Source organism: Eimeria necatrix, genomic scaffold, assembly GCF_000499385.1.
Source record: "Eimeria necatrix Houghton genomic scaffold, Enh_scaff35, whole genome shotgun sequence".
Lineage (NCBI taxonomy): Eukaryota > Apicomplexa > Conoidasida > Eucoccidiorida > Eimeriidae > Eimeria > Eimeria necatrix.
Window position 1 is genome coordinate 110,537 of NW_013655347.1, and position 23,158 is coordinate 133,694.

A 23,158-nucleotide genomic window follows, 5' to 3' on the forward strand; every position below is an offset into this window, starting at 1 on the left:
AGAAAAGTGTACACATCTTGGTGAGGCTCACAAAAGGGGAGTTTTATTAGCTGTTTACACAGCTGGTCTAGTCTCTCACTCCCCTGCATAATGCCAATGGTATGGCCGCAACTTGTTTGCGAAAGCCTAGCTTACCACTATCATCGGGCAGGTCCGTAAGGTGTTCAGGCTGCAGTATACCCATGCGCACGTCACTTTTCTCGCTGTTTGTGGCCCTGAGGAATCCGTGTGTGTAATCGGCACTGTCGTACTCCAGGGAACCCCAGCCTTTACTTGCTGGCGTTGGCCGTGGTGTAGTTCCCAAGAAATCAGGAGACGCGCACTGCCCGCGCTCACATCTACCCTCTTCGGCGGAAAATCTGTCTGTCACCTCTTCATCAGCCAGCCCGATCTCATCGTTGTGGCCACCAAATTGCGGCCAAAAAGGACTCGTCGTTACTCCAACGAATGCATCAGGTGCAGTAGTGCTCAATGCAGTTTCAGTCAATGAGCTAAGTCCGGATTCACCGGCTGCATCTGTGCGGCTTCGCCAAGATCTTCGAGCTGTTTGCTGATCTGCTTCAAATGGAATAGAGCTTGAAAGCTCTGTCCTACTTGTAACAGTATCATCGTTTGGTGGCGTAGTGGTAGAGCTTGTCCTTCGGCGTGGGACAGAAGCTTCATCAGATTGAGTTGTTGTGGGTCTCGTTCTCCTACTTGTAACAGAGTCATCGGATGAAGAAGCTGTAGTAGATCGTGACCTCCTGCTTGTGCCAGAATCATCATCTGGTGAAGGCGTACTAGCCCGTGTCCTTCTGCTTGTAACGGAGTCTTCGTCTGCTGCTGTTGTGGAAGGTCTTGTTCTTCTGCTTGCGACGGAGACTTCGTCTGGTGCGGTTGTGGAAGGTCTTGTTCTTCTGCTCGTGACAGAATCTTCATCGGATGAAGCTGTCGTGGGCCTTGTTCTCCTACTTGTAACAGAGTCATCAGCAGCTGAGGCTGTAGTTGATCTTGACCTCCTGCTCGTGCCAGAATCATCAGCTGGTGCAGGTGTACTGGCCCGTGTCCTTCTGCTTGTCACAGAATCTTCGTCTGCTGCTGTTGTGGAAGGTCTTATCCTTCTGCTTGTGACAGAATCTTCATCGGATGAAGACGTTGTGGGTCTCGTTCTCCTACTTGTAACAGAGTCATCAGCTGAGGCCGTAGTAGGTCGAGAGCTTCTGCTTGTGCTGGAGTCATCATCTGGTGCACGTGTACTGATCCGTGTCCTTCTGCTTATGATGGAGTCTTCGTCTGGTGCTGTTGTGGAAGGTCTTGTCCTTCTGCTTGTGACGGAATCTTCTTCTGCTGCTGTTGTGGAAGGTCTTGTCCTTCTGCTTGTGACGGAATCTTCGTCTGCTGCTGTTGTGGGAGGTCTGGTCCTTCTGCTCGTGACGGAATCTTCATCGGATGAAGCTGTCGTGGGTCGTGTTCTCCTACTTGTAACAGAGTCATCAGCAGTTGAGACTGTAGTGAATCGTGACCTCCTGGTTGTGCCAGAGTCATCATCTGGTGCAGGTGTACTGGCCCGTGTCCTTTTGCTTGTGGTAAAGTCTTCGTCTGCGGCTGTTGTGGAAGGTCTTGTCCTTCTGCTTGTAACGAAATCTTCATCAGGTGAAGTTGTTGTGGGTCTGGTCCTCCTACTTGTAACAGAGTCGTCAGCGGAGGACGTTGTAGGAGTTCGTGACCTCCTGGTTGTGCCAGAATCATCATCTGGTGCAGGTGTACTGGCCCGTGTCCTTCTGCTTGTCACAGAATCTTCGTCTGGTGCTGCTGTAGAAGGTCTTGTTCTTCTGCTCGTGACAGAGTCTGCATCGGATGAAGTTGTTGTGGGTCTCGTTCTCCTACTTGTAACGGAGTCATCAGCAGCTGAGGCTGTAGTAGATCTTGACCTCCTGCCTGTGCCAGAATCATCATCTGGTGAAGGTGTACTAGACCGTGTCCTCCTGCTTGTGACGGATTCTTCGTCTGCAGCTGTTGTGGAAGGTCTTGTCCTTCTGCTTGTGACGGAGTCTTCGTCTGATGCTTTGGTGGTGGGTCTTGTCCTTCTGCTTGTGACAGAATCTTCATCGGGCGAAGTTGTTGTGGGTCTCGTTCTCCTACTTGTGACAGAGTCATCGGCTGAAGAAGTTGTAGAGGATCGTGACCTCCTGCTTGTGCTAGAGTCACCATCTGGTGCAGGTGTACTAGACCGTGTCCTTCTGCTTGTGACGGAATCTTCGTCTGCTGCTGTTGTGGAAGGTCTTGTCCTTCTGCTTGTGACAGAATCTTCGTCAGGTGATGTTGTTGTGGGTCTTGTTCTCCTGCTTGTAACAGAGTCATCGGCTGAGGAAGTTGTAGTAGATCGTGACCTCCTGCTCGTGCTGGAGTCACCATCTGGTGCAGGTGTAGTAGACCGTGTCCTTCTGCTTGTGACGGAATCTTCGTCTGCTGCTGTTGTGGAAGGTCTTGTCCTTCTGCTTGTGACAGAATCTTCATCGGGTGAGGTTGTTGTGGGTCTTGTTCTCCTGCTTGTAACAGAGTCATCAGCTGAGGAAGTTGTAGTAGATCGTGAACTCCGGCTTGTGCTAGAGTCACTGTCTGGTGCAGGCGTAGTAGTGCGTGTCCTTCTGCTTGAGACGGAATCTTCATCGGCTGAAGTTGTTGTGGGTCTTGTTCTCCTACTTGTAACAGAGTCATCAGCAGCTGAGGTCGTAGTAGATCGTGATCTTCTGCTTGAGGTAGAGCTGTCATCCGCAGCTGTTGTGGTCGTTCTTGCCCCTCGGCTTGTTCTTGACCCATCACTAGACGATTCTGTGGTAGTGCGCTCCCTTCTGCTTGTTGAGTTTCCTGGTGAAGCCCTCGTAGGTCGTGCCCTGCTGCTGGTTGCATCATCACCGTCAGGCGGCGACGTTGTACTTCGTGTCCTGCTTGTGGCACTGCTCTGTTCCCGCGAACCCGAGGAAGACTGTGAGCGTCCTCTTGCCCCCGATTCTGCTCCTGCAGATCCGGAGCTGCGGCCTCGCTCCTTCGCTGTGTTAGAAGCACTGCTGGAGTCAGCATCAGACCGCCTCTCCCTATGCGCTGTAGATGAAGCATCCCCCGACTTAGGGGAAGGCTTTTCACCGCGCTTCGTGGTGGATCCTTTTGACTGAGTTGATGCCTTTGATGAAGTTGTAGTAGTGGTTGTTGTTGGCCGACGCTTTGGTCCCCCTGGTGGGCACGGCCTCCTCAGGTGAGCAACGGCGAGCTTGGGAGGCTTGCCCAGAACAGGAAGCCAGTCACGATTCTCTATCAATTTTCGTGGAAAGAGACCTACAGAGGAATTACAGCAACAGGTAAGTCTGCCATGCAGCGTTCGTGCCCATAGTTTCAAATGTGTCCACAAGTGGAGGAAACAGTGCAGTGGAAAATCCACAGACTTAAAACAGCATTCGAAGGCAAGCGACGATAAAGGCTTGCGACATTTTCCTTTTGGCGCCAACTACACACGAAAATCTTTTGCTTGTGTATGCAACGCCCAAAAACGCAGAGGCTAAGCCCTTAAGGATATATTCGCAGTGCTTTCGATGACGGGATGCAATTTGTTCAGAGCAAATGCAAGCAACTTACCGGGAAGAGCAAACCACTGGAAGATCCCTTGAATTATGTGCTCATTTCCAGGCTTTCCAAGAGCGTCAAAGACGCACTTCGGCACCGTCTGGCCGTTGGGAAACACCCAGCCGTTATCGCGGACCACAAAAATCGTCACTGGCCCAGCGCGCTCCATCTGCAGCCGCACTTGAGCAAAATTGCAGTGATATTGGGGGGTCATCGGGAACAATACAATTCAGAAAGAATATAACAGAACGAGCTAGGCCCATTGTCACAAATGGATGTGCCATCGAGTTTATACCCACACTAAGTTTAGTGCATTTGCAGTATCTCCCATCGCGTCAGCAAGCTTGACACGCCTTTAGCTACAGGTATAAAATAGGTTAGGTGCAAATACACCTGCGTAACAGCATACGCTGCGTCAAGCAGAAATGTGTGGAAGTGTCTAGGAGTATAAGCCGCGTGCAGTGCTGCTTAAGCCATACGTGCTATTGCGTGTACACGCGTTTGAGGCTAAAGGCAGCTTGCCTGATCACGTAGCTTGAGAGGAAGCTTTTGTAGGAAGTAGTTAAGCTTGACATATTCTGGTGTTTCCCGAAAGAAGTTGACAATGGTGGGACCAGGATTCCATCTGAAGGGCAGCATGTTGTCAATCTTGTAGATGAAACCACGTTTGGCTTTAACAACCTCGACGACTTTCGACTCAAAGCCGTTCACTACAACACGGAGTTGACGCATATCTCGAGTCCCGTTTACGATTACTTTGCCAGCTTTCGCGGGTCCCCCGCCATCTTTCTCTCTAGCAGGACCCCCTCCCCTACCCCCGCCGGGAGGAGACCTCCGAGTTGTCCGTTTCTTTGCTTCTGTTGAGCCACCACCTCCACCACCGGACCCCGTTGTCTGCCTGCCAGCTCTTGTGCTCCTCGACGATCTGTCAGGCGCAGGTCTCGTGCTTCTCTCCGCCGCAGTACCGCTATCGTCCTTGTCCTCCTCCTCATCTGTAGAGGACGCCCTGACTTTGGGGCTTCCTCTACCGCGGGATTGAGCTGTGCTGGAGCCACGACTCCTTTGTGCGCGGGCACTTGTGGTGCGCGTTGTCTCAGCACCCTCCTCTTCGTCTTCCTCCGAAGCACCATCCCCTTTTTTAGTGGTCGTGCGAGGTGGCCGCGGTGTTGTCAGCGTAGTGCCGCCCCTCGGAGCTCGCGATGATGAGCTGGATCTTTCAGCCTGCGATCCCCTTGGTGGGCGACTAGCTGTTGTACGTGCGCTGCCACGGCTCCCACGATCGTCATCTGCTTCATCCTCACTGTCAGCCTCGGCTGTGCTTCGAGAGCGGCTTGGCCGCGATGTTGTGAGTGTAGTGCCGCCCCTCGGAGCTCGCGATGAAGAGCTGGATCTTCCTCCCTGCGATCCCCTTGGTGTGCGACTTGCTGTTGTACGTGCGCTGCCACTCTCGTCTTCTGCCTCATCGTCACTTTCTGCTGTGCTTCTAGATCGGCTTGGCCGCGGTGTTGTGAGTGTGGTGCCGCTTCGTGGCGCTCGTGATGATGTGCTGGATCTTCCTCCCTGCGATCCTCTTGGTGAGCGACTAGCTGTTGTACGTGCGCTGCCACGCTCGTCTTCTGCTTCATCCTCACTGTCAGCCTCGGCTGTGCTTCTAGATCGGCTTGGCCGCGATGTTGTGAGTGTAGTGCTGCCCCTTGGGGCTCGCGATGGTGTGCTGGATCTTCCTCCCTGCGATCCTCTTGGTGAGCGACTAGCTGTTGTACGTGCACTGCCACGCTCGTCTTCTGCTTCATCCTCACTATCGCTTTCTGCTGTTCTAGATCGGCTTGGCCGCGATGTTGTGAGTGTAGTGCCGCCCCTGGGAGCTCGTGACGATGAGCTGGGTCTTCCTGCCTGAGATCCCCTTGGTGAGCGACTTGCTGTTGTACGTGCGCTGCCACTATCATCTTCGGCTTCATCCTCACTATCGCTTTCTGCTGTGCTTCTTGATCGGCTTGGCCGCGGTGTTGTCAATGTAGTGCCGCCCCTCGGAGCTCTCGACGATGTGCTGGATCTTTCAGCTTGCGATCCTCTTGGTGAGCGACTTGCTGTTGTACGTGCGCCGCCACGGCTCCCACTGTCGTCATCTGCTTCATCCTCACTATCGTTTTCTGTTGTGCTTCTAGATCGGCTTGGCCGCGATGTTGTGAGTGTAGTGCCGCCCCGTGCTGGTCTCGTAGATGAACTTGAAATTCCTCCTTGCGAGCCCCTTGGTGAGCGACTTGCTGTTGTACGTGCGCTGCCATTGTTCCCAGGGTCGTCTTCCGCTTCATCCTCACTGTCACTTTCTGCTGTACTTCTAGATCGGCTTGGCCGCGGTGTTGTCAGTGTTGTGCCGCCTCTTGGGGTTCGTGTAGATGAGCTGGGACTTTCAGCTTGCGATCCCCTTGGTGTGCGGCTTGCTGTTGTACGCGCGCTGCCACTGCTTCCACGGTCATCTTCTGCTTCATCCTCACTGTCAGCCTCAGCTGTGCTTCTAGATCGGCTTGGCCGCGATGTTGTCAGTGTAGTGCTGCTCCGTGGTGCTCTCGTAGATGAGCCTGAAATTCCTCCTTGCGAAGCCCTGGGTGTGCGACTAGCCGTCGTACGTGCGCTGCCACTGTCCCCACGGTCACCTTCTGCGCCATCCTCACTATTGGTTTCTTGCCGTTTGGAAGTGTGTCCGGGTCTCGAGAGGGAATCTGCTGTGGTTTCGGTTGGTGCTGGTGTTGAAAATTGTAGCACTGCTGAACGCGGCGACCATGGCGAGACGCCTGATACTGGCGCTTCAGTGGAGCTGCGGCCCCTGCCTGTCATTTCGCCGCTTCTTCCCTGTGCATTCATGAAACTGGACCGCTGCACATCTGCACGATGCGACTCTGTCCCGGTGGGTGCAGGCTCTGTACCTCTTGAACGCCTTTGAGAATCCAAAGGCATGCCAGACCGCGTAGTACTGTCATTCGTGGGCTGGTGAATGCTTGTGGAGTGATCACCAGTGGCAGTAGTTGGAGTTGTGGCCGGCCCTTCCCTGCGTGAGGTTCGTGGGCTGTGCACTCTGGTGGTAATGCTTTTACTTGTTGGGTCGCGAGTGCTGGTTAGTGTGATGGAAGTGCTTCCTGTTTGAGCCTGGGTCTTCTGGTTATCAGGCTCTGCAGAGCGCGGCACAGTAGTAGTGAAGTCCAAAATGCCCGATGCAGCACTGGAAGAAAAGCCTCTGCTCCGACTGGAGGAAGAAGTGTGCGCAATTGTTGTGGCTTTCCTTGTCGTGATTGCTTCAGATAGCGTACTGCGGACCTGACGCCCCACTTGTTCCGTGCTGCTAAATACTTCAGCAGCAGTTGGTCTGACGCTGCTAGAACTCCGTGAGGTGTTTTGTGCATAAGCGGGAGAGGTGGTTGACGTGCTGGTACCGTTTTCTACTGCCCCCAGATATCGAGGTAATAGGCCACCTCGGATCTGAGCCTCGGTCTCTTCATTTTCATTTGGGTCAATTGTCACATCTTGTCCAGTAGCCTCCGTGCGGCTTCCCTCTGGTCTTCCAAACCGTCCACTTGGCTGCCCATCCTGTCGTGAACCCCTCTGAGGCGGCTTTCGCTCACTCTCAGCGGAGTAGCCTCTGCTGCCAGTGGCTCTGTCATCATCTCCTGCGGGCTCTTCAGAAGTATAAGAACCACCTCTGACCCTTCTGCGGGGTCCATCCCTAGATGAAGAGGCATTTTCTCTAACAGCAGATGTGCTACTGCGTCTGAAGGGGGGAAGCGTTCTGAATTCGGAACTATCTGACTGGAAAGTATCCTCCAGAAAATCCTTGTCCTCATCTTCATCTTCGTCTTCATCTTCACCACTAAACTCATCTTCAGTTTCGTCTTCATAAATAAACTCTTCGCCGCTATCATTGCCATCGTCAGCACTTGTCGTAAGTGCTGCACGTCGGCGACGGCTTTGGGATGTTTCTGAGGCAGTATCCTCGTGTTGTGTTTGCCCCCTTTGCGCCCGTCCACGTGCATCAGAGACATCCTGAGTCGTTGATCTAGGAGTGCGAGCTCGCGATGACTGAGGGCGTCGGGTCGTGGTAGCCGTGGTACGGCTTACCGTTGACGATCTGCGGGCTCTCCCTGAGTCTGCATCCCTCCTTATATCCTCTTCGGGATCCTCTCTGTCATTGTCTTCTTCATCTCCGCTTTCATCAAAGTCTTCTTCTTCTGTGTCTACGTGCGGCTCGGGGTCTGACTCTATTTTCTTCCTGTCGTTTTGCCTTCTTCTCCTTGGTGCGGCTGCAGCGCTGCCTTCTTCTCGTTCTTCTTCATCGGCGTCATCTTCATCGTCCTGTTCTTCCTCCTCATCCCTGTCATTATCCTCGTCTTCCTCTCCTTCACTATTCTCATCCACATCTTCATCGTCTTCCTCTCCTTCATGCTCTTCTTCACTGCCTTCCGCATCATCATCTTCCTCTTCTCCAGCACTTTCGTCAGCGTTATCAGGATCACCTTCTTCAACTTTACGGGAACGAGAAGAGCGGCTAGGCGGCCTTTGGGGGCGCGCGATGCGCCGCGGCTCCTCTCTCTCTTCTTCTGCATCATCATCATCATCGTCTGAACGCGAACGGTTGCGCGCGAAGCGCCGCGGCTTCTCTCTTTCTTCTTCTGCATCATCATCATCATCATCATCATCATCATCATCATCATCATCATCACCATCATCATCATCATCATTATCATCATCATCATCATCATCATCATCATCATCATCATCATCATCATCATCATCTGAACGCGAACGGTTGCTCCGAACGCTTTTTTGCTGGCGTGCTGAACGTCGAGCTTTATTCCTGTCTTGTGATGTCTTATCATCATCGCCATCGCCATCGCCATCGCCATCGTCATCATCGCTAACGTCGTCGTCATTATCGCCAAGGCCATCGTTATCATCTTTTTTTTCTTCATGACGAGAACGGCTGTTTCGAGCCCGCTGCCCCTGTGAGCCCCCGAAACGCCGCTGTTCGTTTCTCTCCTCCAAATTCCTATCGTCCTCCTTGCCATCATCGTCATCATCATCACTATCATCGTTCTTATCATCAGAACGGGGACGGTTACTACGCCCTTGTTGACTTCTCGATCCGGTGGAGCGCCGTGGCTCCTCTTTGTCCTCAGACGCGGTGTCATCGTCATCATCATCATCTTGATCATCATCCTTATAGTCTGGGCGAGAACGGCTACGTTGACTTTGCTGAGTGCGCGCACGAGTGGAACGCTGTGTCTCCTTTTTCTTCGCGGATGCATCATTGTCTTCATCTTCGTCATCACTCACGGAGTCCGAACGGGGGCGGCTGCTTCGACGCTGCTGGCCTTGTGAACGCTCTGAACGCCGCGCCTCCTCTCGTCTTCTTGGTGCGCGGTCTTCATCATCGTCCTCATCGTCATCGCTGACTTCTTCTGTCATCCGCGCTCGCTGAGAACTATTTCGTGTTTGCCTTCGGTTGCTCCTTTCGTCTTTGCGAGCTTGTGGCTCGTCGCTGTCAGACGCATCATCTTCGGCGTCATCTTCATCGTCTTCATCTCGAGGACGTCTTGCCTGCCGTTTTCCTTTTTGTCCACTGTTGTCCTCTTTCTTTTCTTTCTTCTCGTCATTTTCGTCTTCCTCTCCGTCCGCGGCATCATCATCAAAGTCTTCTTCGGAATCATCTTCTTTCTTCCGCTCTGGGCGTCTACGCCTTTCCTCTGAATTGCGACGGTTCGTCTGGTTCCTTTCATCAGTGTTTTTTTTAGATTCTTCTTCTTCTTCTTCTGCTTCTTCGTCACCTTCACTGTCTTCCCTTTTACCTTCGTCGGAGACTTCTCGGGCTTGCCGCCGCGGGCTTCTAGGGGACCTCGCACCAGACGCTGCTGCTTGATTCCCCCTTCCTGTGGCCCGTTCATCGCTTGACTTTTTGTCATCCCCGTCTGAGCCAGGTTTGGCTTCTTGTCCTTCTTTTTTAGCGGTGTCTGCTTCGCCTCCAGCAGACCGAGATGCACCGCGAGGTTTGGGTCGGCTCCGTTGCGGGCTGCTTCCTGACTCTTCTTTCTTGTCTTCTGTTTTTGCATCTTGTTCCTTCTTGTCATCCTCTTTCGGCTTAGGGTCAGGAGGACCAGCGCGATAAATTTTCAGCTCCTGATTACTGCGTGTCTGGAATACAGATTCCTCCGTTGTAATCTCACGAGGATCGATCAGTTTCGGCGCCACGAGGTGTGTCATCACAATCATCTCTTCCACCCACGCTTTCCGAGGCATCCAAGTCTACCAACACAAAACCCATGCACAAAAACACAACATGCAGCTCAGAAAGCATCTACTTCCTGGTTTTCGATCTATCTGTCTGGAGAAGCTGCAAGCACTGATCAAGCATCTAAGTGTGAGCAGCCATCACCATCTCAGCAAGTTCGTCCATTTTGACGGCCAACTGCGACAGCACGTCATCCGTTGGAGCAAATAAAGTGATCGCTAATCGGGTGATGAGTGAATCTCCCTGAGTGAGGGGGTTTGACTCAAGAGCCTTGCTGAGGATTGAGAGGTCGGGTTCGTTCTTTAGTGCTTCTAAGGGGCTCTCCTCTACTTCCTTCCAGCCTTGAAGAGGAGGAAGTGTGGTGGTTGACGTGGTAGTCTTTGTCGTCGTCTTCGTCGTCGTTTCCGTCGTTGTCTTCGTCGTTGTCTTCGTCGTTGTCTTCGTCGTTGTCGTCGTCGCTCTTCCTGTTGTCCGCGTAGTAGGCCGGCCTCTGCTGCGTGTCGTTGTTTGCCCTTCTGCTGTCGTTGTTTGCCCTTCTGCTGTTGTTGCCTGCCCCTCTGCTGTTGTTGTCTGCCCCTCTGCTGTTGTTGCCTGTCCCTCTGCTGTTGTTGTCTGTCCCTCTGCAGTCGTTGTAGTTCTGGTAGCGGAAGCTCCGCGTGGGCGGCGTGAGGGTCGCTCTTGAAGTGCGCGAGTTGCGAAGAAAAGAAACTCTTCCTCGAGTTCCTCTTTCTCTTCTGTAGGCCAAATGGTCCCTAGGGGCAGCTTTTGCTTCGATGAGCCCCCTGGTGCACGTAAGGCGGCCTTACGTAAAGTAAATGAATCCTGCTTTCCCCCATTTGGAGCGTCCTCAGACTGATTTTGAGGGGGTGCACTCTCACTAGCTCTATGCTCATTCTCTTTCTCAGTGTTGTTCATCCCAAAACCCGTAAAGGGCTCGAAGACCCCTCTGAGAAATGTATGAGGCTGGGGAGCCCCAGAAACTTCAGCCAAAAGTCCGGACACGTACACATTTTCTTTGAAAAGGCAAAAAAGCAAGAGGGCAGCGCAGCCGAAACAAATAAAACCATACAAGTGACCCAGGTGACGGCGCCTCCCTCGGGCTCTCCAACCTGTAGCCCTCATGGAAAGTATCCTCCATGAAAACGTATATCTTAATAAATTTTTTCTACCGGGATATTTCAAATATTGGATCGCTGGGCCGCCACGGCTCGATGACGGCCTTCCTTCTCATCCCGGTTGCTGCAAAACAAGCTTAAACAGCCAAGACTGTTGCCGCTGCCGCGGCCACAGGTGTATCAAGGGAAATGCCTTCAAATAAAAGTCGCATTACATTTACGAGCCTTTCCTATGGCTGACTGCAAAAACGGAGACACATGACGGCTGACTTGAGTGAAGAGACGCCCTGGGAGCAGCCGTGGCGCCATGTGTCACCGGCCCTCTCAATGGTCCAAAAAAACAATACTTGAAAACAAATATACTAGGATTAAGCTATTTCAATTGAAAATTACTTAAGGAAAGGCACTTTCGAATGAAAGAAGATTGCATTGCCAGCAAAGGAAAGCCCGAGCACGTTATTTTCGAACACAGTGGGGCCGCCGTACTGTCTTCGTCAGCCTCGTGACCCTTCTAAATGACAATAGGCATTATTTTTCGTGCTCGACAGGAAACACACGCAAAAATTGAACTTTTAAGCGGCGTGACTCCTAGCGAGTCTCCTCACGAACCCCAAAAAAGGGCAGTTTCTGCAGCCGAGCAATCGGAGGGAGCATTGGACAGCATCTTACGTGGGAGTTACAAAAAACCCACTGCACATGGTGGCCATTTTGAGCCATTCATGAATTTATATTCATCTACATTTGGCAATTCCGCTTGTTCTTCAACAGGTCACTCGTTCTGCTAACTTAGGCCGACATAACACACAGCGCCTCGCTGTCCCACTGCTTTTCTCGCCTTTTCCCCATCTGTTTCTGTAAATTTGAAATGAAAATTCAAAAGGAAGTAGTGGTCCTCTCATCCTGAGCTCGAATAAGTATTTTTTCCTGCAGCGGTTCGCCTGCAGAACTTAATGAAAGCAACGCGGCAGGCGTGCGCGTACGTGACCCACAGATGACTCTAATACTTCCCTGAATTTGAGTTTCAGATTCACAGAAAGCCATATCTATCGAACAAATCAAGCGTAGATGGCAAAGGGGGCAGTGGCACCGAATATCGAGGGTCCATTGGCATGAGAACCCCGATGCAGTCTGTGGTGAACAAGAAATATTGCTGAAGAGCAGTGAGGAAGCTCTCTTTGGAACGTGTAGAGAAGCAAAGCCTCACCTAAATAGCACTCGCCTCTACGCATCTCAGTTGTACAAACTGTGACGCATTGCTTTCCCTATTCTCCTCTACAGGTTTTCTGCAACTGTAACGCCCCCCAAGCGATTGTGTGTGGGACTGCCATGGGCCCTTAAGAAGTGGTCTAGGATGACAAGGAGAGCTGTTGAGGGTTCAGCTAATTTTACAGTGACTGCAAGGCGCGCCATGCAATAAGGCCACTTGTGTATTCACATATATTCATCACTGCGAGGCAGCTAAGCAATAAGTCGCTCGGAAACTGCCCAGTACAGTGGCACGCGCAGTCTGTGCTCCATGGTAACCAACGGGAAAGTAGCAAGTTGTTAATGATCTTAAAGATATGAGTTTACGTCTTTGCAGTGAACAGAAAATCGTGTCGTTCATAATTGTTTTGCCACAGCTAGCAGCTCCTCTTCGGTGGGGACAACTAATATATGTTTCATTAGCAACAAATACGCAACGTGGTAGTCGCTGCGTCCACCAGCCAGGTCAATTGAATCCCACGGAACCTCTGAGACCTTATCGTCGTCAAACTTCCGCCACATGTCGACATTTTTCCTGCGCTTCGCTGCAGGGCCTGATGACGCTGCGGGTTCTTCCTCCTCCTTGTCTTCAGGTTGTGCACTGGGCGGGCCCTGCAAAGTGCCTGCGTCGCCTGCTCTCGCCCACCCCACGTAGTGTCCACTGTCTGCGTACCGGCCTTGGTGGGTGACAACGCTCAGCAACTGGTATGTGCCCGTTGGGCACGGCTTTCCTGCAAGACGGAGAAGTTCGGCTTCTTTCTTTGTTGCCTCTGCTTCGGTGGCCTCTGCAGCAGGTGCTGCCGAGTGTGCAGCTCCGCTGCCGTTCGTCGCAGCAGGTGCAGCTGCAGCCTCAGGTGCTGCAGTTGCGGCAGCAGCAGCAGCTGCGCCATCAGCCGCAGGCGCACCAGACTCAGCAGGCGCGGTCCCATTAGTGGCCTTTTCTGCGCCTCCTGAAGATGCCTCGCGTTCTCGCCGTAGAGCCACAATCGCCCGGCCTACTTTGAAGGAATCCTGCAATTCCTGTTGCACAGGACCAGCACGCAAGAATTCAAATTTGGCCATGATGATCTCCACTCGCTTGCTTTTAAGTAAGATATGAAATGAGGTCCGATGGGAGGCTCGAGTAAAAAGCCGTAAACGTGAAAAGAAGCAGAATGAAACATGGAGGTGCAGGCGTTGAGTGCCCGTTTCCTACTTCACAGGTCGAGAACACATGGCTTTACCTTTAGCCAAGTGGCAACCACACGAATTCTCAGATTTCACATTGCAGCATATTGGGATGTGCCATTTAGCAACGCGGTAACACTTGGGCGCTTGAAGCTGCCGTACTTAGTACAGAAACTGCCACTGCGCGCCCCCATAGGTAACTGCACACTATATGTCTGGCCCAAAACCGCAACTGTCAAGCTGAAACACGAGCAAATGCATTTATAACCCATAGGCCGTGAGCTATGAGGGAATTGCGTAGGAGCCTTATGGATATTAGTCTGTCACTGCACTGTCGAACCTATCACCATTGTTACCTTGGTGCAGTAAGTAAACATGTCAAGTGTCTGTGAGAATTTGACGCTTCGGCAGATCTTGGCCTTCTCGGATTCGCTGCCGCCCATTTTCCACTCGAAGCGCATGAAGTGCACGATTAAGTACAGAGCAAGGCTGCTGACTCTGTTGCTGCGGATGAGGGTGTCTTCCCCTGTTCCTGCCGCGCCCGCACTGTTGCTGCCCACATTCACGACTTCGTCGCCAAGCGAGAACTTCAAGCTCTCCTCGATGGTGCTCACTGGCTTCTGGGGGGTGCCCAAGAAGCAAGTGAGCTTGCGGTGCCGTTCGACTTGCACTGTGGGTTTCGGCTCCGCCTCGCCTTCCTTCTTGGTGCGGCTTGAAGTGACCTCGACTTGCACTTCGAAAAGCAAGTCAAGGGGCGACGAGCCAGCCTTCAGGGGCAAGTACGGTAAAGACTTTGACAAGCCTGCGGCCGCTCCTGAGTCCAGACTCTCCGCCACCGCTGTCATCAAACAGCTGAGGCATTCCTCAGCGTCTTGCTGCATGGGGACTCCAGTTGTGCCTGCGCACGCCCGACAGCCACACTCCACTTAAAGCCACTGCCTTATGCTAAATATGAATTCTGTAGCTACTCAAGGACGCTTCCTCGGCCAGCAGCCCCGCCCCCCACTAAGCAAAAACGGGAGTTAAACAGCTTCTGAAACACTTCACTTAATTACACTTGGTTACTTTAGAAGTCACTGCATCTGCGTCCAACAAGATAGATCTTAGCTCATGGAGTGCCACTAGCTGCGCGCACCTGCTTGCGAAGTTGAGCGTCGAGAGAACTGTGGGTAAGCCTCTCGCAGTGCTGGCACCTAAGGACTCCACAAATGCCAGCCTAGGTGCACATATGTGTCATTCAGAAGCCGTCCAGCGCAGACAAAGTCGAAAACGAAATAAATGCGAAGAAAAAACAGAAATTTCGTCGTTTTGAAGGTTAGTTTTACCAGAAGAAAAGGGGAAACAGCCTCGACTGTTTGGTCCCACTGGTTGTAGAAGTCCTTGAGAGCCAACGAAAGCCGACGAAGAGCTCCCTGCTGGCCTGTCGATGCAAACTGGGCAGTTGTTGCGCCCCCCGAAATGTAATTTTTCAGAAGATCAGAAAAGTCCTTGGCGGGACGCAGCATCTGCAAAACTGAAGCCAGGTAGCAGGTGTTCCCCAGATTAACTATGCCCTGAAGCAGCCGCGTTGCACAACAAAGTTGCAAGAATTCGCGTTTCAATTCAAAAAAGATCTGCAAGAATTCACGTTTTAATTGAAAAAAGATCCTTTTCGAGCTTCTTTCCGTTATTTGTACCGTCGAAACCCTCGTCAGAAGAAAAGTATGCAAGTCTTTCACGTCTTCACTTGGAATTAAATCAAATTGGAAGCATCTTTTCGGTGTAAAGACAAAGTAAAGGTGCCTAAACTGTCTGCTGCCTGGCTTACGTTCGGCAAGGGCTCTACTTTCTTTTCCTTCAGCAGCGCCGCCTGCTGCGCCGGCGTAAGGTCTTCAACAAAAACTGTTTTTTCTGGCGGCGGCTTCACGGCCATCTTCTCTTCGGCTGTGCCCATTAGCATTATCTTGGGACAGCCAGAAGACACTAAAGCCTGGAGATCCGCATCAGCCTTTATGGTCTTGCCTTTGCACAAGAGCTTCTGGCGTTCTACGGGAACCCCAGTAAGAGTGCTGCAGCAGCAGCGCCCCAAAGATGCAGCAGCAAACCACCACGCACGGGCCATCAACACAAGTGTCCTGGCTCTCTATGAACCTGCTACGCTGGGACCTGAACTCTCGTCGGCCTCCACTGACTTGAGTTGAAATCAAGAAATCTGCGAATACCTCCACCATTACTCGGCCACGGACTTCATTACCATTAGCAACATGGACCCAATCGCGAGGTACAGCAGCCCGCACACTTATTTCAAGGTTTGGTCTGCTGCTTCAAGAGGAGCAGGCAATGGCGCTACTGCAGCACTACACCTTTCTGCATGATGCTTAGGGGGTTGTGGTGGCCTTACTAGAGTTGAGCTTGGAAGACTTCCAGCGGCTCATTTGGGTCTACTTGAACGTTGAAGGACTTAGCACCCCACTTAACTGCTGCCTGCACCTCTGGGGCCTTCATTTTCTGGGGGGGAAACGAATGCAATATGCGCCTAGGGGAAGCCGAGGGAGGGAAAAGGGGCCTCCCGATCCGCACTGTCTTAGTAAATCCCTGTATAAAGGTCAAAGAATCATGAAAAAAAGATGTTAAGTGTAAAAAAACCGAGAAAATGGGTGCAAACCTACTGCCGCCTCCATCCAATGGCATGCGGTAGCCTGAAATAGCGGATGCTGCGAGGAGCCATGGGGTTTCCTTAATGATACCTGTGCGTTAAACAGTCTACTGAATTTACAGTACTTTGTTCGAAATAAGCACAAATTATTTTGTTTCTGCTTACATCCTCTCGCCTTGCAACTCGGAGGAATGCCTTAACAAAGTGCTCCGCCAACGGCCATTGGTCGTATGTAAATAGTTTGCCTCTACCATGTAATAGCCCCCGATCCGTTCATCACAGCGAATTTATTTTTCCTCCAGCTACTCAAACCATCTTTGCAATGAAAGGACCGAATTGATTTGTTGCGTGCTGCCCAGGCCCGACACTTGTGGCACTCGCATGTAGGCGTAATCAATGCACAAACCGAATCTGCGCATCTTTTGCTCGGCATGAACGACAGGATACCATAGAAAGAAGGATTATATCTTGAAGTCTTAAAGTCCAGGCTGGATTTTGCACCATTTGCTTGGGTATCTCCGTCGTTTCTGCCGCTATCGCTCACACCCTAGTGCATAGTTCATAGTGTTGGGCACGTACACCTTGACGCCTATGGCTTGCTGGTTGCAAATGCACTATTTCAAGCTTTTAAGACCTATTATTTGTGCTGGACTGCGCCTAGTGTTGCTGGTTATCGTTTTCTGTGTAAACTGCACTGAACAGCGCAAGCGACAGCCTCTCAGTCCTCACTGCCGAGCCCTCAGTAGCCAGAGGGCGTTTTTTTGTGCGAAGGCTCCCACGGAGCATCGATTAGCAAAGACTAATTGCTGAGTTACGAGTAACATTGTGCAGCATATCTATGAAACGCGCCGCATAGACAGTGGACGAGTAGATATAGATGCAAGCTGACTGTTTCAAAATTGCTGTCTGAGCTCATGAATACGCCGAGAACATGAAGTGAATACCAGTAGAGATACCATAGATGCAAGTTGACTCCTTCAAAATTGTTGTCTTAGCTTACGAGAATGCCCATAACTTGAACTGAAGACCAGCTGCGAGTGCCAGAGCCTACACAGTTCCTAAGGAAGGCAGGATGCAATTCCTGCTTGTTGACCCAACGCGTAAACGGGATTATGGAGGTGCTTCTGCGAAGTGGGAGGGCTCACTGGAGGATTTGTACTGACATTTTACAGTTGACGTGGGCTAGAAAGGCTGCAACTACCGTAGTTGCACAAGCAAGTTCGCTAATAAAGGCGAAAATGAAGATGCACGTTGAAAAAAGTGATGGCAAGCATAGGCGACTGAACGCATATCATTGTGTTGCCCAACTGTGTTGGTGCGTACTTCATAAAAGTATAATAGGCACATGAAATAGTTTCCTGAAACGCGAACGCCCTCTCAGCGCATTATGCTGATCTGTGCCTGTCTCAGACAAAAGTCCATGCTCAATGATGGGCTGAACATCAATTTTTTTGGGAGACATCGACTGTGCTTGGAACTAAGCTCGAGCTTATCAACTGCAACAGCAGTACTGGAAAGCCATTCAACCTTAATATGTGAAGCTGTTACTTAGGAATGGCTCCATACGCCGTTTATACTACAGTGTTCATGCACGTTTCCCTCAGGCAGATCCGCTCGTGTTGAAGTAGCCTCTGCACAATTCTCTGGTAGAGCCAAGTTAGAGTTGCGTTGAGCGGTCTTCTTTAAGAATTGGAATTCAAGCACTTTTGGAAGCGAAAAGATTCTGCTGTGTAGCGTTTTTCACCGTAGGTTAACCCATCTAAGCAGTAGGCAGCAACCTGTAGGATCCCTCATATGGTTTAGCCAATGACTCGGGAACCTTTAAATCAGCCTTAAGGCAACTTCTGATATGCTGTGTCTTTGAAATCAGACATATTAAATATCCAAAGCTCAAAATTTGGGTGAGCTCCTTGTTGTTTTTATGTGTGTGGATAGAAGAGCCTGGAAAGCTGCGAGCACTGCAAAAAATTCTCGAGTGTCCTAGGGTGCAAATAAGCAGATAGAAGTCCCACCAATTCAAAGTTAATAAGAAAGAGTCAAAATTGTACCTCATGGGGCACCCTTTTTGCTATATTTCAGTGGCGCTCGGAGCAGGTGACCATGTGGACCGCCCAACCCCCGCGTGCTGCTCCGTGGTCACCTGTAGGGTTTCTACGCTTTACTTCGCAAGACGCGAATTAAAGTACAATTTAAAGAAAACAAACTAATTAAAAAGATATATTAAAACATCAGGTTGCAGTAGGTCGTCCAGAAAGCTCGCTGAGGGCCACTGGCGCGGCGCGCGCCTATCTTGCAGACCTCTCGCCAGCCACGTTCAGCAAGTGCCTTCGGCGCACGCGCTGAGCACTGCCCTGTGCAGCACAAATCAATGTTTAGCATTTATTAAGCGGAAGCATTCTTACTCGAGTAGTTACGCGACCAGAGCTGGACCCCACTATGACTCGTCTCGCCGCCTGCGCTGCACTCGCCGCCGTGGCTCTCGCCGGCGGGCAGTCCATGGCCATGCCCACCGCCACCCCCATGGAAGTGCCCATGGAGCAGTACGGCGAGGCGAAGACTTACCAGGACCCTGGCGTTCCCACGAGCACCTCGACGGCTGCGCCGGAGAGCCCGCAGCAATGGTTCGAGGGCTTCAGCCGCGCCGTGCAGAAGCAGCTGCAGCTGCAGGAGGACTTGATGCGGCAGCTGGTGCGGGACATCCAGGAGTACCTGACGGAGGCCTTTGGCTGGAACGAAACGAACTCCTCGGCCCTGGCGCGGGTGAACACCATGCTGGACATGATCACGAAGCGCATGGCCGTGACTCGGGAAGAGGCGAACGAGATCAGCACCACGGAAACGGAGCCGCAGGCCGTGCGCGACGCCACGCGCAACTTCATGAAGGAAGTGCGCGTGCAAGACATCGTCGTGGACGCGCTGTGGGCCTCTCTGCGCGGCGTCCAGACCAGCGCCTGGATGACTGGCGTGTCGAGCACTGTTGACGAGCGGGACGTGCTGGCCGTGGCCAACAGAGCCGCTGAGGAGTTCCTGGCCCGCATGTACCACAACTTGCGTGCAGCGGGAGTGGCTGAGGAGGACATAGTGAAGTACGTGCCGCGGACTCCGGCGGATCCGAGCAGCAGCGAGCCCCGCAACATGGGCAAGAAGGGCCGCGGCTACGGCTACAGCTACGGCCACGGCTGCGGCTACGGCCACGGCTGCGGCTACAGCTACCCCCTCTACAGCTACGGCTGCCCCTACTCCGGCTGCGGCTACGGCTCCCCCTTCTACGGCTCCGCCTGGGGCTTCTGGGGCCCCCCCAGCCACTCCAGCTTCTACTGGCGCCGCCTGGGCACTGCGGGCTGCCCCGACTGCGCCCCCGAGCCTGAGTTCGTAACTCCCCCCACGGCTTTCCGGGGCCTCCAGGAGGAGGCCATGATGGGAACTCCCTATGCAAACCCCATGGTGGGAACTCCCTACGCCAACCCCATGATGGCCTCCCCCTACTCCACCCCCATGATGGGAACTTCTAACACCAACCCCACCATGGGCACTCCCTACACCAACTCCGCCATGGGCACTCCCTACACCAACTCCACCATGGGCACTCCCTACATGGGCACTCCCTACACCAACCCCGCCATGGGGGCCCCCTACACCACCTCCACCATGGGAACTCCCTACACCAACCCCACCATGGGGGCCCCCTACAGCAACCCCACCATGGGGGGCCCCTACACCAACCCCACCATGGGGGGCCCCTACACCACCCCCATGGCTGGCCAGGCCTACCCCGCCTACCCAGCAGCTGGCCAGCGCAGCACCATGGGCCCCACGCAGGGGCCCATGGGGCGCATGGGCACTTCGGGCGGCCAGTACAACAGCGCCGCGGGCTACACTGGCGGTTACCGCGGCCTGAGTGCCTTCGAGGCCCCCGAGCTCTTCGAGCCCCCCATGGGCATTCCTCCTTTTGGATTTGAGTGAGACAAAAGCACTCTTTAGCTCTATTATCCTCTTGCTTCCTTTCTTTTCTTGCTGGCTTCGAGCTGCCACAGAGAGCTGCTGCATGTCTTGCCTTCTTGCTTCTGTTTGCGCAGGATGCCCTTCTAAGTGGCGGCAGCACCAAGGGATATTAGTGCATTTTAAGGCTCCGTCGTTCACTTAATTCATTCAATTCGTTCAACGAATTGAAGGGCTTGCTTCGCTCAGCAGCGCCCCTTCAGGCAGCGTGCAAGTTGCCTCCCTGGTGGCCATTAGAAGAATACTCGCGAAGTCCGCGACTTTTAACTTTTTGTAAATTCTTTATTCTTATTTTACTTCCTGTTCATATTTGATAAGCTCGGACTCCGCAAATGTTTGAAAGGTTTGGAACAAGAAGTGCAGACTCGTGCCACACAACAGAATTCACATCTGAGCTCGAAGCCCGCTAGACTTCCTGCTGCGCAGCAGCAGCAGTTTCAGGATCTAGAACAGGACTTTTTAGAAGTTTGCCAGTCACCAAGATTAGCTATTGCAAAGCTTACAGCAGCAGTGTTGGCAAAACATTTGCTTTCCAAACTCCCGCTTTTGATCTGCAGTTGTTTCCTGCGGAGTTCAACTTACCTCTGAAGTGTATGCGCATGCATGCGCATGTGCGCACTGCGCAGATAAACTTTATTTTCAAGTCTTGCTCTTAGACTGATGCCATTAAGTGGAGCTTCTTCGCAAATGCTGCTTTTATAAGAGCTGCCGGCTTATTTAGCCGAGTTTGGCAGCCTCCAGCTTCCAGAACTAGAAAACCAGAAATGCTTTCAAGTCCGCAATGTGTGCAGATTTGTATGAACGTATGTGCACAGACCTGGACGCATTCATGTGTCTTTTTGCCCAGAGTGCCAATGCAGGCTGGGATAAATGATTGTTTGGGAATAATGCTCGCCGATCTGTCCACCTTCTGGACAAATGGCTCTGCAGATGCCAAACAATAGTCATGACAGGCCCAGAAGAACAACACAAAAAGCTCAGAAAGAATGATCAGTGGAATAACTGTCCGCACACGCAGTTACAACTGCGGGCGTAGACCTGTTTGAAGGGTTTACAGGTGGCCGGGGCCCCCCGCTACCACAACTTCTTGAGAAAGTCGCCAGATGAAGGCAAGAACGGAAGATGTAGTCAATTTGACAAACGGCAAAGTGTGATTTGCATGAAAATTTTCATCCACTTGCACGTTGCATTGCAGGCTGGAACATGTGCGTGGGTGTGAAACTCCAGAAAAATAGAGAATTCACTCTCTAGGTGAGCTAGTGTGGCGGCAAGAATGCATAGAACAACCCAGGACCTGAGGAAATGGATGTAGGGCACTTTACCTCAGCTTTCTGTATCCTTTTTGCAGGTTAGCCAAGAGTCCTGCGCTAGTTTGTAGCTCTTTGTGTGTTTTCGGACCCTCAGGTAGCAGACTTAGTTCCGCTTTTTCAAGCACAAACAACTGATAGGCGTTATACACAAGTGTATGAATTCATAAAGGGATAGTGGGCACAGATTTTATTTAAATTGGATGTTGAACAAAAGATAACTTCGCACACACAGGCTAGGTCCCCTACGACCGGGCAGGGCTGCTCAGGGTAAGCTGCACAATCATGAAGACCACGCCCGGCCGCACTTTTCTTGAAATAATGTCAAAAAGGTCCTAAATTGCTTTTAAAAGACAAATTCCTGCATTTTATTTGGACTTGTATCTTCCAATTGGGGAGAATCCCCCACCCCCGACACCCCGCCGAAGGCGCACACTGCCTGGCAGGAAACTCCGGAGTCCGTGCAGGCCCCGCTGCGGAGAAAAGCGGAAAGGTTGGATTTTGAGGAGTAAATATGCAAATTAAGAATGAATTTTGAATTATTTCGTTGTTTGGGGCCTGCGTGAGGCCGGCGTGCGGGCGAGACGAGACGGCGGGGGCGCGAGGAGGGCTGCTGGCGCTCGCGGTGACCTATCTTCGTGGGGGCTGAGTGTACATCCCCCCGAGCAGGTGTTGTTTGGCGAGTGGAGCGGGTGCTCGGGGGCCTCTGAGGTGGCGGCAGAAGAAAAGGAGTAACTCGAGTTGGGAAGACCGTGAGAGGAGTTGAAGAAGCGAAAGACTCGCACACTGCGCGCCCGAGAACTCGCCAATGACTCGCCTCAGCCTCTGCGCCCTGGCCGTGGCTCTCGCCGTGGGCCAGTCCATGGCAGTGCCCACCACTGTGGAGAACACAGTGCACCCGTACGCGGAGATGGGAACTTACCAGGAAGGGGAGGCCCCGGGGGCCCCCGACGAGAGCAGCACCACGACAACGACCCCCTCGCCGAGCCCCGAGGCCCCTGACCAGTGGCTGGAGAACTTCGTGCGGGCGGTGCAGCGGCAGCTGCAGCTGCAGGAGTCGATGATGCGGCAGCTGGTGAAGGAGATCCAGGAGTACCTGAGCCGCGCGTTCAACTGGGACGAGAACCAGTCGGCCGCCTACACCCGCGTGAACGAAATGATGGACATGATCACCAACAGGATGACCACGGCCCTCGACGGAGCCAACGAGCTGATGGCCACCAGCGAGGCCATGGACCCCGAGACGCTGCCGCGGGCCACGCGGAAGTACATGAAGGAAGTCCGCGTGCAAGACGTGGTGGTGGACTCGCTGTGGGCTTCTCTGCGCGGAGTCCAAACTAGCGCCTGGATGAACGGAGTCACTGCTGTTGAGAAGGAGGAAACTGCCCCCCTGGCGGGCCGCGCGGCCGAGGAGTTCCTCCACAGAATGTACCACAACTTGCGGGCCGCGGGGATGGCTGAGGAAGACATCAGCCGCTTCATGCCCAAGACCGAGTACGCCGCCCCCCGCGAACAGCCCCGCAACATGGGCCGCAAGGGCCGCTACGGCTACAGCTACGGCTATCCTTACTACAGCTACGGCTACAGCTATCCTTACTACAGCTACGGCTACAGCTATCCTTACTACAGCTACAGCTACCCGTACTACAGCTACAGCAGCTACCGCTACCCCGCGTACAGCTACGGCTACCCGCTGTACAGCTACAGCAGCTACAGCTACCCCGCCTACAGCTACAGCTACCCCTACTACTCCTCCAGCTGGTACTGGCGCCGCCTGCGGCCCGCCGCCTGCCCCGACTGCCCCCCCCCGGCCCCC

General features: G+C 52.8%; 6 protein-coding genes across 6 annotated transcripts in view; 3 read left to right on the top strand and 3 right to left on the bottom strand.

The window, feature by feature from the left end:
• Positions 1-96: 96 nt before the first annotated feature.
• Positions 97-3,152, top strand: ENH_00047040 (hypothetical protein; the record flags this gene model as incomplete). Its single annotated transcript, XM_013585542.1, has 2 exons — positions 97-151; positions 706-3,152. 2 exons carry the CDS (start codon positions 97-99, stop codon positions 3,150-3,152), a joined length of 2,502 nt encoding a protein of 833 aa, XP_013440996.1.
• Positions 3,153-4,104: 952 nt separating this feature from the next.
• Positions 4,105-9,855, bottom strand: ENH_00047050 (hypothetical protein, conserved; the record flags this gene model as incomplete). The annotated part of the gene is made up of 1 exon (XM_013585543.1): positions 4,105-9,855. The coding sequence occupies one exon, from the start codon at positions 9,853-9,855 to the stop codon at positions 4,105-4,107; it is 5,751 nt and encodes a 1,916-aa protein (XP_013440997.1).
• Positions 9,856-9,997: 142 nt separating this feature from the next.
• Positions 9,998-10,996, bottom strand: ENH_00047060 (hypothetical protein, conserved; the record flags this gene model as incomplete). The annotated part of the gene is made up of 1 exon (XM_013585544.1): positions 9,998-10,996. The coding sequence occupies one exon, from the start codon at positions 10,994-10,996 to the stop codon at positions 9,998-10,000; it is 999 nt and encodes a 332-aa protein (XP_013440998.1).
• Positions 10,997-12,591: 1,595 nt separating this feature from the next.
• ENH_00047070 (ubiquitin carboxyl-terminal hydrolase, putative) lies at positions 12,592-15,885 on the bottom strand (the record flags this gene model as incomplete). The annotated part of the gene is made up of 6 exons (XM_013585545.1): positions 12,592-13,254; positions 13,758-14,299; positions 14,537-14,594; positions 14,727-14,954; positions 15,209-15,449; positions 15,782-15,885. The coding sequence occupies 6 exons, from the start codon at positions 15,883-15,885 to the stop codon at positions 12,592-12,594; spliced, it is 1,836 nt and encodes a 611-aa protein (XP_013440999.1).
• Positions 15,886-18,472: 2,587 nt separating this feature from the next.
• Positions 18,473-19,999, top strand: ENH_00047080 (hypothetical protein, conserved; the record flags this gene model as incomplete). The annotated part of the gene is made up of 1 exon (XM_013585546.1): positions 18,473-19,999. One exon carries the CDS (start codon positions 18,473-18,475, stop codon positions 19,997-19,999), a length of 1,527 nt encoding a protein of 508 aa, XP_013441000.1.
• Positions 20,000-22,150: 2,151 nt separating this feature from the next.
• ENH_00047090 (56 kDa gametocyte antigen, related) overlaps positions 22,151-23,158 on the top strand; it is a gene marked incomplete at both ends in the record, with an annotated part of 1,540 nt that continues 532 nt past the window's right edge. The window contains one exon of the mRNA XM_013585547.1: positions 22,151-23,158. Coding sequence (XP_013441001.1) covers positions 22,151-23,158 — 1,008 coding nt within the window.